The 16760-nt window shown below is 33.8% G+C and overlaps 1 protein-coding gene across 1 annotated transcript in view; it reads right to left on the bottom strand.

Annotated features, from left to right (window-relative positions):
• Fstl5 (follistatin like 5) overlaps positions 1 to 16760 on the bottom strand; it is a 592626-nt gene that overhangs the window by 345807 nt on the left and 230059 nt on the right. Inside the window, exon 4 of the mRNA XM_021196212.1 lies at positions 14038 to 14286. Within this exon, the coding sequence (XP_021051871.1) occupies positions 14038 to 14286 (249 nt within the window). The remainder of the gene's footprint in view (positions 1 to 14037; positions 14287 to 16760) is intronic.

Raw genomic sequence — 16760 nt, 5'->3', positions numbered from 1 at the left:
GGAGTATAGAATAGGGAATAACATTTGAAATGTAAATAAAGAAAATATCCAATAAAAAAGAAAGAAAGCTGATATTAATCTAGATGATTTATTCCTACTGGCTATATTCATAATTCTGGAGTGTTGTTGCACACTATTGGTCTGCTAAAAGGAAATAGCATTAAACTGACTTCTAATGACATTTTTTTAATAATGCAAAGTTCTATGTGTAGAGAAATGAGGATGGTTCTGAAAAGAGTTGGATCTTCTCAACCCATGTGAATATGATCAAAATATATTGCATGAAATTAATAAATAACTAATAAAATGAAGTTGACACAAAAGAGAGAAAAGTATATAACCTTGATTTTAAAAGTATCCTGGACCCATTTAGAAATTCAACTTACTTTCTGAACATTGTGTGCAGGTCAGAAAAAAAATGTTTCTTCCAATGTGGTATTCTGCCTTACCTCAGTCCCAATGCAATGGAGCCATATAAGAGTGGAATCAAAATACCTCTAACCCGAGCCAAAATATATGGTTCTTTTAAAATGATGTCAAATATTTTGGCTCATATTTGAAATACCAGATATCATTGTCAATTTTCTGTTACTGCTATCAAACCTCAGAAAACAATACTCCCTGCCTGGGAAGACATAAACGTCTTCAGGTGAGAAGTTGGGGGCAAAGAGAGGCCTTGACTCTTAGCAAAAAAAAAAAAAAAAAAGGAAGTATGTAGAAGTTAAAGTTATATTTAATATGACCTGGGGTCATATACAGCACCTATTATTTATAAGATAGTGCCTAGATATATGGCTGATGGTTATATTTATTATTTGTATTAACCAGAATTTTGTATAACTAGAACTGCATTTAAGGGAAGTGGCGTAACCTTTTTCTTTACTTATGCACGTTCTGTAATTACATTGAGTTTCATGCTTGCTGTTGCCAGTAGATGTAGACTCAGCAGTCATTTACAGAAGAGCTGGTTTGCATGTTTACTGTGGAATAAATGAACAAAGCTGCTGCTATGTTGTAAAGCAGCTCCTTTTAAATTGTGGAGACTGTGCTAATGTGTCATGTAAATGTTTCCACTTGTCAAAATTTCTAAAGGGCAAAACATGTGTTATATTACCCAGGAATATTTTGCTCCAGGATTTGAAATAAATTTTGACATAAATTTAATTAAATCCCCAAATGCTCCTGTTGTGCTTTGTAGACTGTCATCACAGCTAAATACCATATTATTATTCTGATCTTAAAAACACACAGCATCCAGGTTTACACATTCCTTAATATTTCACACAAAATACTGTTTAAAAAAAGCCTAGGAATATTTGTCCAAGAGAAAAAAACCTATAATACTAGTTTGGGTACCTTATACACTTAGTTTGCTTTATGTACATGGTACTCTTTAAAAGATATTTATATATAAGGATATAGAAATGAAATACTGGTTTCTGATAAGTCATAAAATAGTTCAAAGTTGATATCTTTAGATGTTACTATGTTTGAGCAGAAATTCAGGGTCCAAGGGTGCAAGATGAATGACCAAGTACCTTGAATATGAGCAGACCAAATTCTCTCTACTTCATAATGTTAATATCAGCTAAAACTATCATTTGCTCTTCTAGATTCTCTTTAATTTTACAAACATATGTATATGCATATGTATTCCTATATGCCTATAAATAAATATATACAAAATAAGTATATTAGTATATACACATTTGTATATATTTATGCATATATATACTTATATTTACACACATATATAACCTTGAGTCTACTCCATTACTGATGTTACTCATGGCCTAAGTGTCAGATTTAGTAGTCCATACCCTTCTAGGTGTCTACAGTTATTTTAGAAAGTTGGAGATATTTATCACTTTTCAAGGTTTTATGTTTATTTTATGTGTATGGATGTTTTGCATGTATGTATGACCACACACCACATGAAAGCAGTGCCTGCTGAGGCCAGAAATTTGCATAGAATTCCCTGGAACTGGAGATATAAATGCTTGCAAGCCAAACTCCATCCTCTGGAAGACCACCTGAATTGTTAAGTCTTCTCTCCAGCCCCTAAGACATGTATTCTTATTAAAGAACACTGTCTATTTATTAAAGCAATACATCATAAGTCAGAGCTATAGATAATTTATATGCATGGTGAAAGGCACAATTAATTGTCAACATGATCTATATTATTTCAATATTTTAATTATTGCAATATATAATCCCTCTTTAATTTGAAACATAATCATAATTGTTAATTTCTTTTATTTAATTTTTTATTAGATATTTTCTTCATTTACATTTCAAATGCTATCCTGAAAAATACCTATACTCTCCCTCGCCCTGCTCCCCTACCTACCCACTCCCACTTCTTGGCCCTGGTGTTCCCTTGTACTGGGGCATATAAAGTTTGCAAGACCAAGGGGCCTCTCTTCCCAATGATGGCTGATTAGGTCATCTTCTGCTACATAAAAAGGAATGTATATGCATGATGATTAACTCCAATGTAGAAATAAATTCTATATAAAAAATTTTTGGCTAGCAAGAACATAGGTGTCCTTTACCATCAAGTAATTTCAGTATTCATAGTAGATAGTCAGCCAAACAGATTTTCCTATATTGGGAAATGTAATAGTTGGGAATTGTAATAATTTTATTCATCAAACCACTCAACCCCACCCAGTAGGTTAAAGTAAGGACTGGATCATATCTCCATGTTCAAATAAAACCCTAAGTATTAGTAAATGCTCATCAGTGAACACTTAGAAATCATACAGTTTCAAACATACAAGCCTATCATAGACATCTGTAAGTATACTAAATGAATTTATATGAATTTTGTGTTACAAATGCAAATGATAATAATATCTTGATGCTGAAAACGATTTTGATAAAAGAGTTTGGGTAAGTATTGTTGTATAGAGACTTCCTCCATGTTGAAACATTCTAACTTGGAGGGAGGCTCTTAGGATCCAAAGAAACTAACAAAACTCAGCAAGACCCTGAACATTCCACATTCACAGTGTCCTTTTCTCTCTGAGAACATACACATAACAAGGCCTGGTAAGGAGAAATAAGGAGAAGAGGCCTTCATTTCCTTCATCTTCCAAGCTGCCTGAAAGTAATGCTATGAGTTGTCACTCATGCTGGAGTTAGTTTTCATTTATGCAGCAAGCATCACAAGATCCTTTAAGTATCCTTTCATCCATTCTCCTATGAGACCTATAAACTCTTCGCTTATAGCGTTTTACTTGAGTAGAACTATGAAGTTTGTCTTTCATTGATACTCTATATGGAATTGAAAACTTTTGTTTCCATATTCCCAGGAAATGTCATTCAACACGCATATACTGTTTTGAGCAACTATGAGATGAATCATGTAATATTTGTGTTAACTATTGATATAGTGTTCAATTAGATTCACCAAAATCACATAAATTTTCTCATTTTTTTAAGAAAGCTTTTACATTTTGAATATTTCTTCTTTTCTAACAAATGACTTATATGCAAATCATGAAAATATCTATGTTAACTAAATCAATTTTATTTCAACATGATTTTTCAATAAGATTAATTAAACAAACATACACCATAAGATAATGTTTAAGAGTAAAAAATTTTAGGATGTATTTTAGCTACTTCAAGCTTCCAACATTAATTTTCTTTAATAAAGTACTACAATTTCAATTCTCAGTGCATTCTCAAGCTCTCCCAGTTTTTCATGGTTAAAGCAAGATTTTTCTCAATCATATTGAGTTACATATATGCTCTCCATACAGTTGTTAATAAAGTAAGATTATATTATGTGTGTTTCCCATAAATTTTGCATTCATATTTCATTACTACCAAACTGCATATGGATATTGCTTGTTTTTCTATAGTACATATGTAGAAAAGTTAACATAAATTAAGCATAATAACTCACTCAGAATAACTGATGATAAAATTGTATAGTTATAAAAATGTTACTGTGGGAGTCATTTAATATGGTATTTTTCTTTCCCCTTCACAGAATCTTGCATCACTGAGCTGATGTTCTTAAAAGGTACATAGACACAGTATTTGCTTCTGTGGTGACATTTTTTTCTGACAGGAATCACTTTCTGGCTGTTTTGTTTTTGTTTTTGTTTTTGTTTTCTATGCAGGTAATGCTATTATCAATGGCTTAGAAGCAGTTCTAAATGAAGTAAGAGGTATATGGAAACAGAACCTGCAATATGTCTACAATGGGTATGATCACCCAGTTGGTTGCTAAGTGATTAGTAGGTGCATATCACTTTCTTATTAAGTACATGAACCCAAAGGTGACTCATTTCCTGGCTAAGGGAGGTGAGAGTAATCCAGGATTGGAGAGTAACTCATCTTCCCCAAGTAAATAAACAATTTAAGTATATGTAGTACTTTTTTCTGGAATTTTCTGCTTAATACTTTCAGACTGTGGTGGATTATGCATACACAAAACTGTTAAAAGTAAAAAAGAAAACACAGATGACTGTATGTCCTGAGGGTACCTGATCCCCTTCTTAGGCAGAATATGGGTAGTTAATGTTCTTTGCCTTTGTGCCTTGAGTCCCCATGTCATAGGTCAGCAGAGACCCCTCTTCTTGAATTATCTCTAGGTTCTTTGTCCCATCCTCTTTCCCTTGGGTACTTTATTGTTCCAATCATGTACCTGTCTTGCTAATACATTTTGACACATTTTTGTTCTTATTCAAGGAACTCATTCTAATGCACTTGAAACCTCATTTCTTCAGGACTAACTTTCTATCTCTTCACTCTTTCCAAAGTCACATATGACCTTAAGCTTTCCAAATCAGTGTATATTTCCCAATCTGTAGCCTCCAAAACTTCAGAAACATTTAATACAATTCACAATCTGGCTGCTTACAAATTTCTGGTAATGTGTCTTGTCACTGTCTCGATATGTGTCACATGCTACCAGTTATGTCTTCTGCTGGGCTCCTTCCATCCTCTGAAGTATACAGTGAAACATATTTTTGTCCTGAGCTCCATGATCTTCGTGATTTGTTCTCATTTCCAACCACATTTCAGGGACAGAAACTCTTAGTTTTGTATTTTTCCATATAGAGCTCCCAATTGTATGTGTCCCACGTCAAGCTCACCATTCATGGCCTAACTCACATCCAAAGTGAACATAGCAATTCTGTTTGCTTGTCCATAATGAGATATTAGCCAAACCTTCATAATACATATTTAAAATATATGAGCATCCTATTATCATACATATATCTATTCATGGTTCAACACAATAGTCTATAAAAAGGAAATAATTCATGGCTATTCATAAGTGGGTAAGGGTTAGGTGAAGAGCAAAACATGCTAAAAAGGTATTTACAGCAAATGCTCTGACGTTGTTGGGTGCCTATAGAAAACTATTATTCAAAATACTAGATATGCATATTTTGATTAGAAACAGTATGTAGACTGATTATCATGTAAAGAATAAATTAGATGTGAATGATCTGCTTAAATATTTGCCACACAAGGTATTAAAACTCTGCTGCAACTATGTGACCTGTAAATCACTAAACATAACATTTTGATTCATGTTCTAAAACTTAATATATATTATTAAATTAAATTTATTTACATTGAATTTATTTAACCTGAAAACATTATTCATTTATATGTTACATTTTTGTTTGTTTGTTTGTTTGCTTTGTTGGTTTTGGACATGTTTTCATTTAAAAATGAATATTCTTAGAGTGGCTTATGACAGCCTTCAGCTCCTGATTCTACAATGTCTAATTCTTGAATGTTGGAATTGCAGATATTTTGCTATGATAAACAACTTAAACACATTCTTTATGTTTTTCTTAATTAGAGTCAAAACAGTAGCATTGCTAATTAATCATAATACATTTACATTGTGCTATAAAGTATATAGTTTCATTATTTAATGTAATTTTGTCTAAATGTTTTCATTACATATAGCTATATTGTGGAAACATGCAAAGCTATCTTCCTTAACATTTGGTTTTAATTTATTATATTGTTATTGGATATTTTCTTTACTTACATTTCAAATGTTATCCCCTTTCCCGGTTCCTACCCACCTGGAAACCCCCTATCCTATCGTCCCTCCCCATGCTTCTATGAGAGTGTTTCTCCACTCACCCACCACTCCTATCTCTCTGCCCTCAATTCCCCTACGGAGCATCTCTTGATCCTTCAAAGACCAAGGACCTCTTCTCTCACTGATGCCTGAAAAGGCCATCATCTGCTGCATATGTAGCTGGAACTATGTGTACTCTTTGGGTGATGACTTATTCCCTGGGAACCCTGGGGGAATCTGGTTGGTTGATATTGTGGTATTTCCTATAGGGTAGCAAACCCCTTCTACTCCTTCAGTTCTTTAACTCCTCTATTTGGGACCCAAATAGAGGGTCACAGCTCAGCCCAATGGGTGGCTGTGAGCATCTGCCTCTGTATTTGTAAGGCTCTGGCAGGGCCTCTCAGGAGACAGCTATATCAGGTTCCTGTCAGCATGCAATTCTTGGCATCCACAATTTTCTGGGCTTGGTAACTGTATATGGAATTAATCTCCAGGTGGGACAGTCTCTGGATGGCTTTTCCTTCAGTGTCTGAACTATACTTTATCTCCATATTTGCTCCTTTGAGTATTTTGTTTTCCTTCTAAGAAGTACTGAACAGCCACACTTTGGTCTTCCTTTTTTTGAGCTTCATGTGGTCTATGAATTGTATCTTGATTATTTGGAGCTTTTGGGCTAATATCCACTTATCAGTGAGTGCATACCATGTGTGTTCTTTTATGATTGGGTTACCTCACTCAGGATGATATTTTCTAGTCCCATCTATTTGCCTAAGAATTTCATGAATTCATCATTTATCATATCTGAGTAGTATTCCATTGTGTAAAGGTACCACATTTTCTGTATCCATTCCTCTGTTGAAAGACATCTGGGTTCTTTCCATCTTCTGTCTATTATAAATAGGGCTGCTAAGAACATAGTAAAGCACGTGTCCTTATTACATGTTGGAGCATCTAATGGGTATATGTCCAGGATTGGTATAGCTGGGTCCTCAGGTAATACTATGTCCAATTTTCTGAGGAATTGCCAAACTGATTTCCAGAGTGGTTGTACCAGCTTTCAATCCCACCAGCTTTCCCATGCTCATGGATTGGAAGGATTAATATAGTAATATTGGCAGGATTAATATAGTAGATTGCCGAAAGCAATCTACAGATTAAATGCAATCCCCATCAAAATTCCAAATCAATTCTTCATAGAGTTAGAAAGAGCTATTTGCAAATTCATTTGGAACAACAAAAATCCTAGGATAGTGAAAACAATAAAAAAGTTTCTGGGAAATAACCATCCCTGACTTCAAGCTGTACTACAGAGCAATTTTGATTAAAAAACTGCATGTTACTGGTACAGAGACAGGCAGGAAGATCAATGGAATGGAACTGAAGACCTAGAAATGAACCTATACACCTATAGTCACTTGATCTTTGACAAAGGATCTAAAACCATCCAGTGGAAAAAAGACAGCATTTTTAACAAATGGTGCATGGTCAGCATGTAAAAAAAAATGTTAATTGCTGGTGGGATTGCAAGCTTGTACAACCACTCTAGTTTTAATTTTTTTATAATTAATAATTTTTAAACTATTCTCTGAAATAGCTGTGAGTACTTTAAAAAGACAATTTATAAGTAATATAACTCATAGTGATCATGAACAATTTCCAAATTTATTTTATATAATATTTTATATCAGTGTCATGTAGAATGTGATCAACTATTATTTTCATTATCCTGAGTTCCAAAGACACAGAAAAATAAATATTAACTAAATTGCAAGCAATGCTTTTTTAAGAAAATTTTTACTTTTCAATATTTTGAAGATTATATTAATATTGTATTTGAGAATTGGAAACAAGATAGTAAGAACATGAAGATAATAATCATAGTGTTGATCAATGATAACAAAAATTGCACCTAAATAGCAAAGGTTAAAAGTGGTATTTGAACTACTAAAATGGCTTTGGGTTGCCTTCTTTATGCTAGGGAGGTGAGATGGGAGTGGGTGCGTGGGTGAGCACCATCACAGAGGTAGTGGGAGGGTAATGAGATAGGACATTTGCAGAGGGGAAACCACAATTGAAATGAAAATAAATAAAATAACCAATTAAAAATTATGAAAATCTAAAAAAAGAAAAAGAAGAAGAAGAATTCATACAGGCATAGATAAGAAAACATGAAATAGATGAAATAGTAAGACACAGAACTTAAAACCTGGAAACTGGGAAGCAGTTATAGTTTAAAAATATTGCATAACAAATTAAGATTACCTAAATGTTTGAAAGTTAAACTTAACTACTATATAGCACAAATAGGGAAAATTAAAAAGTAACAGGCCCCCATTAATATTGGCTAGAAAACTAAGAAGAAAAATGAGATTGTTAAATTACATTTTACCTATTCAATAAATATTCTAGGTATGATATAATTTAAGCATGAGATGGTTTTTTTAAATGCCAATAAATAAGAAGCATATTTCCATACTCAGTTTTTTTCTGTTAACATTCTTATACAAATCAGAATTTTTCTATAATTAGTTTATTATAACATGGAAAATTAGTTTTGTTTTATAGTTTCACCATATACAAGGCTAGACTTTATATGCACCTAAAATATATGTGTGACTTCACACTCAACTGTGAATTGTATTCAAATCAAATGTGCACAAGTATTGAAGCCCCAATGATAATTTCAATAATTTTCTGCAACAGCGTTTCCATTAGTCAAGAACTACTAAATGCTTGATATATTCCCCATATATACCACTAAAGTCAGAGGGCTTAAAATTGATTATAAGTGTTCACTTCTAAATCATTGATGGAGAGGAAATGTGAAGTGTAAGATATTATGTGAAGTGTCCATTGAAGCACAAAAGGTAAACACAGAAGACCTAGTTCCCAACTAAGCTCAGCATTGGCTTGCAGTGTGAATGCTGTCAAATCATTCATACATCCCTGTGTACATCCTGCATGTCCTTTTGGTTCATTGGTTTACTATAATGAACTAGTCACTTGATGCTGCTACAATTTTCTGCAAATGATTGACTATTGTTGCACTGTATGTTCCCTTTTCATCTACTGCCCTCTCTACGTCTCACTGATTGGAAGCTTTCTTTCTTTCTTTCTTTCTTTCTTTCTTTCTTTCTTTCTTTCTTTCTTTCTTTCTTTCTTTCTTTCTTTCTTTCTTTCTCTCACTCTCTTCCTCTTCTCCTCTCCTTTACTTTTCTTTCTTTTTGTTCCATTTCTTGTTTCTTTTCTCTTCTTTTCTTTCTTTCACACACACATGCTCTTAAACACATACGCGAACACATTAGCTTTTTTCTTTATTAGATATTTTCTTTATTTGCATTTCAAAATTTATCCCCTTTCTTCATTTCCCCTCCTAAAAACCCCTAAACCATCCCCCGTCCCCCTGCCCACTCCCATTTCCCTTTCCTGGCATTCCCTTACACTGGGGCATTGAGCCCACAAACACATTTTTATATTATTCTCTCTCTCTCTCTCTCTCTCTCTCTCTCTCTCTCTCTCTCTCTCTCTCTCTCTCTCTCTCTCTCTCTCTCTCTCTCTCTCGTGCTCTCACTCTCACTCTTACTCTCTGTCTGATCTGGGTGATAAACTATGCACCTCATGTGTGCCAAAGAAATCTTCTCCCAATGATTTATTCTTCTGGGCTTTGTATTGTACATAATACATTTGTTGAGTAGCACTCATTAAATTCTCCATTAAGTTATTATTTAGCATATATACTATTTGAATCTTTAGCTCATTTATATTTTCTACAAAACATCTGTGTATCATGAAACTAATATCCATTTGTAAATAGCAGGTAAATATATAAAATTTTATACTCTAGCAAGTACATTGCAGAGGTCTTTAAAATCAGTAGGGAAACATTGTTATTAGGTTAATTTAAAAATGAAGTGAGGTGACTGTTTTCTATGAGTAAAGTCAAGAATTTTAAGATAAACTCACCAAAAATTAGGAAATTAATCGAATTATTTTGGATGAGTGCTGAATGAATTCATAAAAACAGCCACTTCTGGTTGTTTAGCATAATGAATTATGGGAACTTTAACATTGCCCACATTATTAATTTCACCATCAGCCTGCATTTCAGATAACTGAGTCTAGCCAAAACAAAAATCTTTGTGTTAGTCCTCCACATTTACTTGTTTTAAGGTGGTAGAGAAAAATGTATAAACATAAAATGGAAGCTTTTTGAAGGTATGCTTTGCAAAGAAAAGACAGCCTAAATATATTTGCAACTAAAGTTTCTGTAATTCTTTGATTTAAAAGTTATGGTAAAACACAGTATAATAATATGAAAATGCCTAAGCAAATTATGCAAGGAAAAAATTAAACAGTCTGAGATTTCATTCAAATAGTACTCAGGTAATTGTAACAACTGGATCTCCAACTTCTTACTGTTTGTACTGCACATTTAAGTGCACAGAACAGCTCCTTTATGGCAGTTTTTTTCCCAGCACAGTAAATGGCAAAATGGTCTCTGTTCAATTGACTCTCTCTTAAAGAGATTTAATTTCCTCTTCCTTTTGGCATAGTTTGTAGCTGAGATTTTGTGTTCCAGTTAACCTCTGCATTATGAGTAAGTAAATTCCACTTTGTGTGACAGACTGACCTAGTGTTAAGAAATGGTAATTGTAGTTCTGATGTGAACAACTGCAGTTTTAGAAGACCCTCACAGGAGAAATGACTTTCAGGCAAGAGACTCTTAGCACAAAAATAAATAGCTACACATCGGGTAGAAATATAACATTTAAGTAATGCTGAACATTACTACAAAGTAGTAGATGGTAAATTCAGTTACACATTTCATTTTTAGGAAATACTATGATTGTTACAGAGACACTTCAATATATCATAATAGATATAAAATGGGAAAAAAAACTATATGAAATATTGGGTAATATACATATTTTTTAATCTACATTGCAAGCAGAACTTAAAGCACACAATCAATATACATGGCTATATAAATTAAATCTACCTTCTTTACATATTGACTATATTCTAGGTTTTTTGATACTTTATGATTTAATATTTTAGATAATGATTGATTGATAGCCATTGGCAGAAATTAGTATGTAGATTCCATGTGCCCTTTAGTAAGTTCCTTTCAAGGGCAGTGTAGTTTAAATGATGGTTCTACACTATAACTTGGATGCTTACTCTCATCCCATCTTCATCCATGACTAAGATTTACTAGATTTTCACATGTGTGTTTATGTGTTTTGTTCTATTCAACTAGGATACAGGGCAGTACACTTACTAGCTTTAATAGTCAAAGTGATACAAATAGTAAGCATCAAAGAAAATTTTAAATGTGAAATTCTAAAGTAAAAATAATATTTTAAAGCAATCGTTAAAAATATTTTAGTCTGTGTGAATAAGAGCCATTGTATGTATAGCATCCAAGACTCTACTTATACACAGTTACTGAAAAACAGGCGTGTCTCTGTCCTGTTAAATTTTGAGAAAGAAAAAGCCATTTGAGAAGAAGGAATGGGATTTGGATTTCATCATAACATATTATGTTATATATGTAATTATCAAATAATAATGCTTACTTTAAACACAGCATAGAGTGGCTAATAGATCTTTAATTTCTCATTTTAAGTTTTCCTAGTAATAATTAATCTTAAAATACAAGATATGTTGGACATATGGTTAATATGGTTTGAGTTTGCCTTTGAAGCATCTAATTAATTAAAAGACATTTTAGTTTGCGAACTTAATATTGTTAAAGTTTCTTCCAATATGACACTGTAAGAAGCAAGATATCTGGTTAAAATTCTAGAAAAATAATTCATACTTACAGCAATTATCACAAAACCTCTCAAAGAGGTTCCAGTTCCTGAAAGTGGAATTGTTATTTCCCAGACTAAGCTGACCACACATGCACTGCCTACAGGACAAGTAGTTTGTTTTGCTATTTATTTACACACTATCTGCTCAAATACAGGCATTTTAGGAACTAACAGTTCCTTAGTCAAGATACTAAATCAAACAGAAGTCCTCAAATCCTGGGAACTGAGAATATGTTAACTCATAGTCACTAATCTAAATAAGATAAATGGAAATACAGTACTCTGTGATGAGAATGTATTTTGAAGCACACATAGATCTAATTAATACTCATGATGAATCTAAAGGACCAAAGTTTTCATACAATCATTTTATGATAAATTATAAAAAGATTCTGGCTATTGTTCACACATTTTATGTTATTTTAAGTATTTAGTGGCATTATAAATAAGTGCTCAGTTATCAAGCAAAACACTAAATACACTGCTTTATCTTCTGTCATAATATTGAATTCTGTATGTTTCTGTGTGTTCAATGGCACATGTCACATTGCCAGAGTCTCAGTTTGAAGTAGAATTGTACTCTACTCTTCCAGGGGTTGTGCGTCTGGTTCCAGAACTGAGTAACTCAATATCATCCCATTTCCAGTGGATTAAAAAATCCTGTCCTTCATGAGCACTTTAGCCATGTGTACATATGCATATGTCAACACACACACACACACACACACACACCCCTACACATACACTCCTATACATACATAAGATTACAACAATATGTTTATTCAGTTTTATATTATAGATAACTTACTTAATTTTATGATATCATTGTGGTAATATAATTTTTATCCTACCATCTTGGCTAAATGACAGAAAAAAGTTTCCCCTTTCAAAGTCTGACATAAACAACTATGCACTGAAATCAGTGGTTAAATTGAAAAGTGAAAGAGAATAATTTGAATCCAAAGCATCTACGATTTGGTAAATGAAGAGAATCTATGTGATAAAACTCTGCAAAAACATATTCAGGTTGCTGTGAATAACCAGAGTATTCTTACTCTTTCACAGAAATAGCATGTTGCTTCTAGAAGCCACTATGTCCACAGCATACCACATCTTATTTTGTCTTAAAAGTATCCTGTTATCATTTTTATCTCCTTGAAATATATTTTATTGAAAACTATATTGAAAAGGAGTAACTTTAAATCTTTAATTTTATTTAATAAATAGGGAAATGAAGGGTTGCAATATATTTTATCTCAAATTCAAGAGTGAAATAACCTGTAATTTCTATATTGTGAATACAGTTAAGTATTTCGATTAACTGAGATGTAGGAATTCACAACTTCAAGAATACACATGATCATTGACCTGTTAGAACTGTGGATGGTTTTATATTGACCCTAGAATTTAAATAAGTCATGACACCAGAAAGGAAATATTTTCTCCAACATAAATAACGAAGTAACAAATCATAGTATAAATAAGTAAGATATGATAAAAGTCCATTTGATGATATATTTATAGAACACACTAAAATATAATCTCTAATTACTAATTCAGAAGTACTATTCACTAAACCATCATTTCAATTTTATGAGTGTAAATAATACTTTAAAATGTTAAACTATCACTGCCTCAGATTTGCTAAATGAGTTTCTTATGACTTTATTGTTACTGAAGTGGGCAATTAGAAGTCACATATAATTTGAGTTGCATGCTGCAAACTGAAATCACTCTGTACATCAGGAAGCAAAGACAAGCCACCACAACCTAGCTTGGCTTTCCCTGGCCCCTCACCAGGATTCTAGGTGCTTTACACTGGTGAGATTTGGCCTACAGACTGAAATAACTACCCTCTGTCCCTATAATAACTCTGTGATTGGGAAACCATATGGCCCAACACTCATTTCTATATTAAATTATGAGTCAGAATTTGGCCAGCTTTAGTCTCATAAATGAATATCGGAATTCTATTTATGCATATTTCCGTACACTACTGAATTTGGGGTTTGTTAAAGTTATTTTTTCCTTCTGATTTTTTCAAATGCTTGGAGACATAAAATGATACTATGTTCAAATTTTAATGACAGCAGTAGAAAATAGGACAGGTAGAGGACTATGACACTGTAGGCCTCACCCTGCCTTTACCTTTAAAGAAGCAGTCTTCATTGTGAACGATGGTGATCTTTTGCTTTTTTAGGCAGGCAGCTCTGTGCACTTCACAGTGGTTTTCATAGAATTCCCCATCAGATCCACACACAGGTTTGTAGTGCTGTTTGCAAAGGTCCATGCAGGCACACTCCGCATGCCTTGTCTCTCTGCTGATAACGCAGTGCCTCCCCAAGCCACAGTACTTATTTTCACAAGATCCAAAAGGTCCATCATGAATTAGAAATTCTGGAGAAAAAAGAAAAAAACATAAATTCTTGGTTCTGTTGCTGAAATTACCAGTGCATTTCATATTACCAAATGAAAAATATGTTCAAGTGCTATCCTACTATACAGTTAAGGAACTGGGGACAAAACCATCAGAGGAAGCACATGAAGGAAGCACTTCCATCTCCCATGCTCATGGATTGGCAGGATTAATATACTCAAAATGGCCATCTTGCCGAAAGCAATCTATAATTCAATGTAATCACCATCAAAATTCCAACTCAACTCTTCACAGAATAAGGAAGGGCAATTTGCAAATTCACCCGAAATAACAAAAAAAACCTAGGATAGCAAAAACTATTCTCAACAATAAAAGGACCTTTGCTGAATCACAATCCCTGACCTCAAGCTATACTACAGAGCAATTGTGATAAAAACTGCATGATACTGGTACAGTGACAGACAGGTCGATCAATGGAATAGAGGTGATGAGCCAGAAATGAACCCACACACCTAGGGTCACTTGATCTTTGACAAAGGAGCTAAAACCTTCCAGTGGAAAAAAGACAGCATTTTCAACAAATGGTGTTGGCTCAATTGGAGGTTAGCATGTAGAAAAATGTAAATTGATCCATTCTTATCTCCTTGTACAAAGCTAAAGTTTAAATGTATCAAGGAACTCCATATAAAACAAGAGACACTGAAACTTATAGAGGAGAAAGTGGGGGAAAGTCTCGAAGATATGGGTACAGGGGAAAACTTGGTGAACAGAATAGCAATGTCTTGTGCTGTAAGATCAAGAATCGACAAATGGGTTCTCATAAAATTGCAAACCTTCTGTAAGGCAAAGGACACTGTCAATATGACAAGAAAACAACCAACAGATTGGGAAAAGAGATTTACCAATCCTAAATCAGATGGGGGAGCAATAACCAAAATATATAAAGAACTCAAGAAGTTGGACTCCAGAGAACCAAATAACCCTATTAAAAATGGGGTACAGAGCTAAACAGAGTCCACCTCATGCCAGTCAGAATGGCTAAAATCAAAATCTCAGGTGACAGCAGATGCTGGCGAGGATGTGGAGAAAGAGGAACACTCCTCCATTGCTGGTGAGATTGCAAGCTGGTACACCCACTCTGGAAATCAGTTTGGCAGTTCCTCAGAAAATTGGACATAGTACTACCTGATGATCCAGGAGCAATATCACTCCTGGGCATATACCCAGAAGATGTTTCAACATGTAATAAGGACACATGCTCTACTATGTTCATAGCAGCCTTATTTATATTAGCCAGAAGCTGGAAAGAAACAAGACGTTCCTCAACAGAAAAATGGATACAGAAAATGTGGTACATTTACACAATGGAGTACTACATAGCTATTAAAAGCAATGAATTTATGAAATTCTTAGGCAAATGGATGTCTCTGGAGGGTATCATCCTGAGTGAATTAACCCAATCACAAAAGAACACACATGATATGCACTCACTGATAAGTGGATATTAGCCCAGAAGCTCAGAATACCCAAGTTACAATTTGTAAACCACATGAAACTCAGGAAGAAGGAAGACCAAAGTCTTCGATTCTTCTTAGAAGGGGAAACAAAATCCCCACTGAAGGAGTTACAGAGACAAAGTTCAGAGCAGAGACTGAAGGAATGACCATCCAGAGACTGCCCCACCCAGGGATTCATCCCATAAACAACCACCAAACCCAGACACTATTGCAGATTCCAGCAAGATTTTGCTGACAGGAGTCTTATATAGCTGTCTCCTGAGAGGCCCTGCCAGGGCCTGGCAAATACAGAAGTGGATGTGGATAGTCATCCATTGGACAGAGCACAGATTCTCCACTTCAAATGCTATAAGGGTTTTCTCTGCATCTTCTCCTCCAGTTCTGTTCTCACTTCTGAGTCCAGTAATATTTGATAATGTTTTATTGTATTACTTAATTATAATTTTCCACATTTTGACATGTTATGCAATACATATTGACTGAATTCACCATTCCCTCCTTATCTCCTTATACCACCCTCCCCCTCACAAATCTCTTTCTTGTATTTTTGTCTATTAATTTTTGGTTCTGTGCATCACTGAAGTTATCCCTGTCTGTCTCTATGACTATGGGTTTGGAGTTGTTCTGTAGGTTCTGTGCAAATCTACCTGATGACATCTTAATGATTACATGAAAGATTTGTAAGTAGAGTTCAAAGTGTACCTAGATTAACGTTAAAGAATTTTACAGGTATGAAGTTCTATTTGTTAGTTATTATTGTTGGTCCTTCAAAAAGAATGTTCATGAGAAAAGTTTAAATATCAGCTTGCTTTTTAAATTACACTCATATATTGCTTCAATCGTAACTTTATTCTCAATTTTAAATCAGCTAAATTAAAATTATGCAAAAGTATCTCAATATCAGTGGCATAATAAAACAACAACACATAACATGATATATGTATATAAATAGATAGATAGATAGATAGATAGATAGA

This window comes from Mus pahari, chromosome 4 (assembly GCF_900095145.1).
Source record: "Mus pahari chromosome 4, PAHARI_EIJ_v1.1, whole genome shotgun sequence".
Classification (NCBI taxonomy): Eukaryota; Metazoa; Chordata; class Mammalia; order Rodentia; family Muridae; genus Mus; species Mus pahari.
Note: the sequence above shows the minus strand (reverse complement) of the source record. Positions and strands in the feature narration are given on the sequence as shown.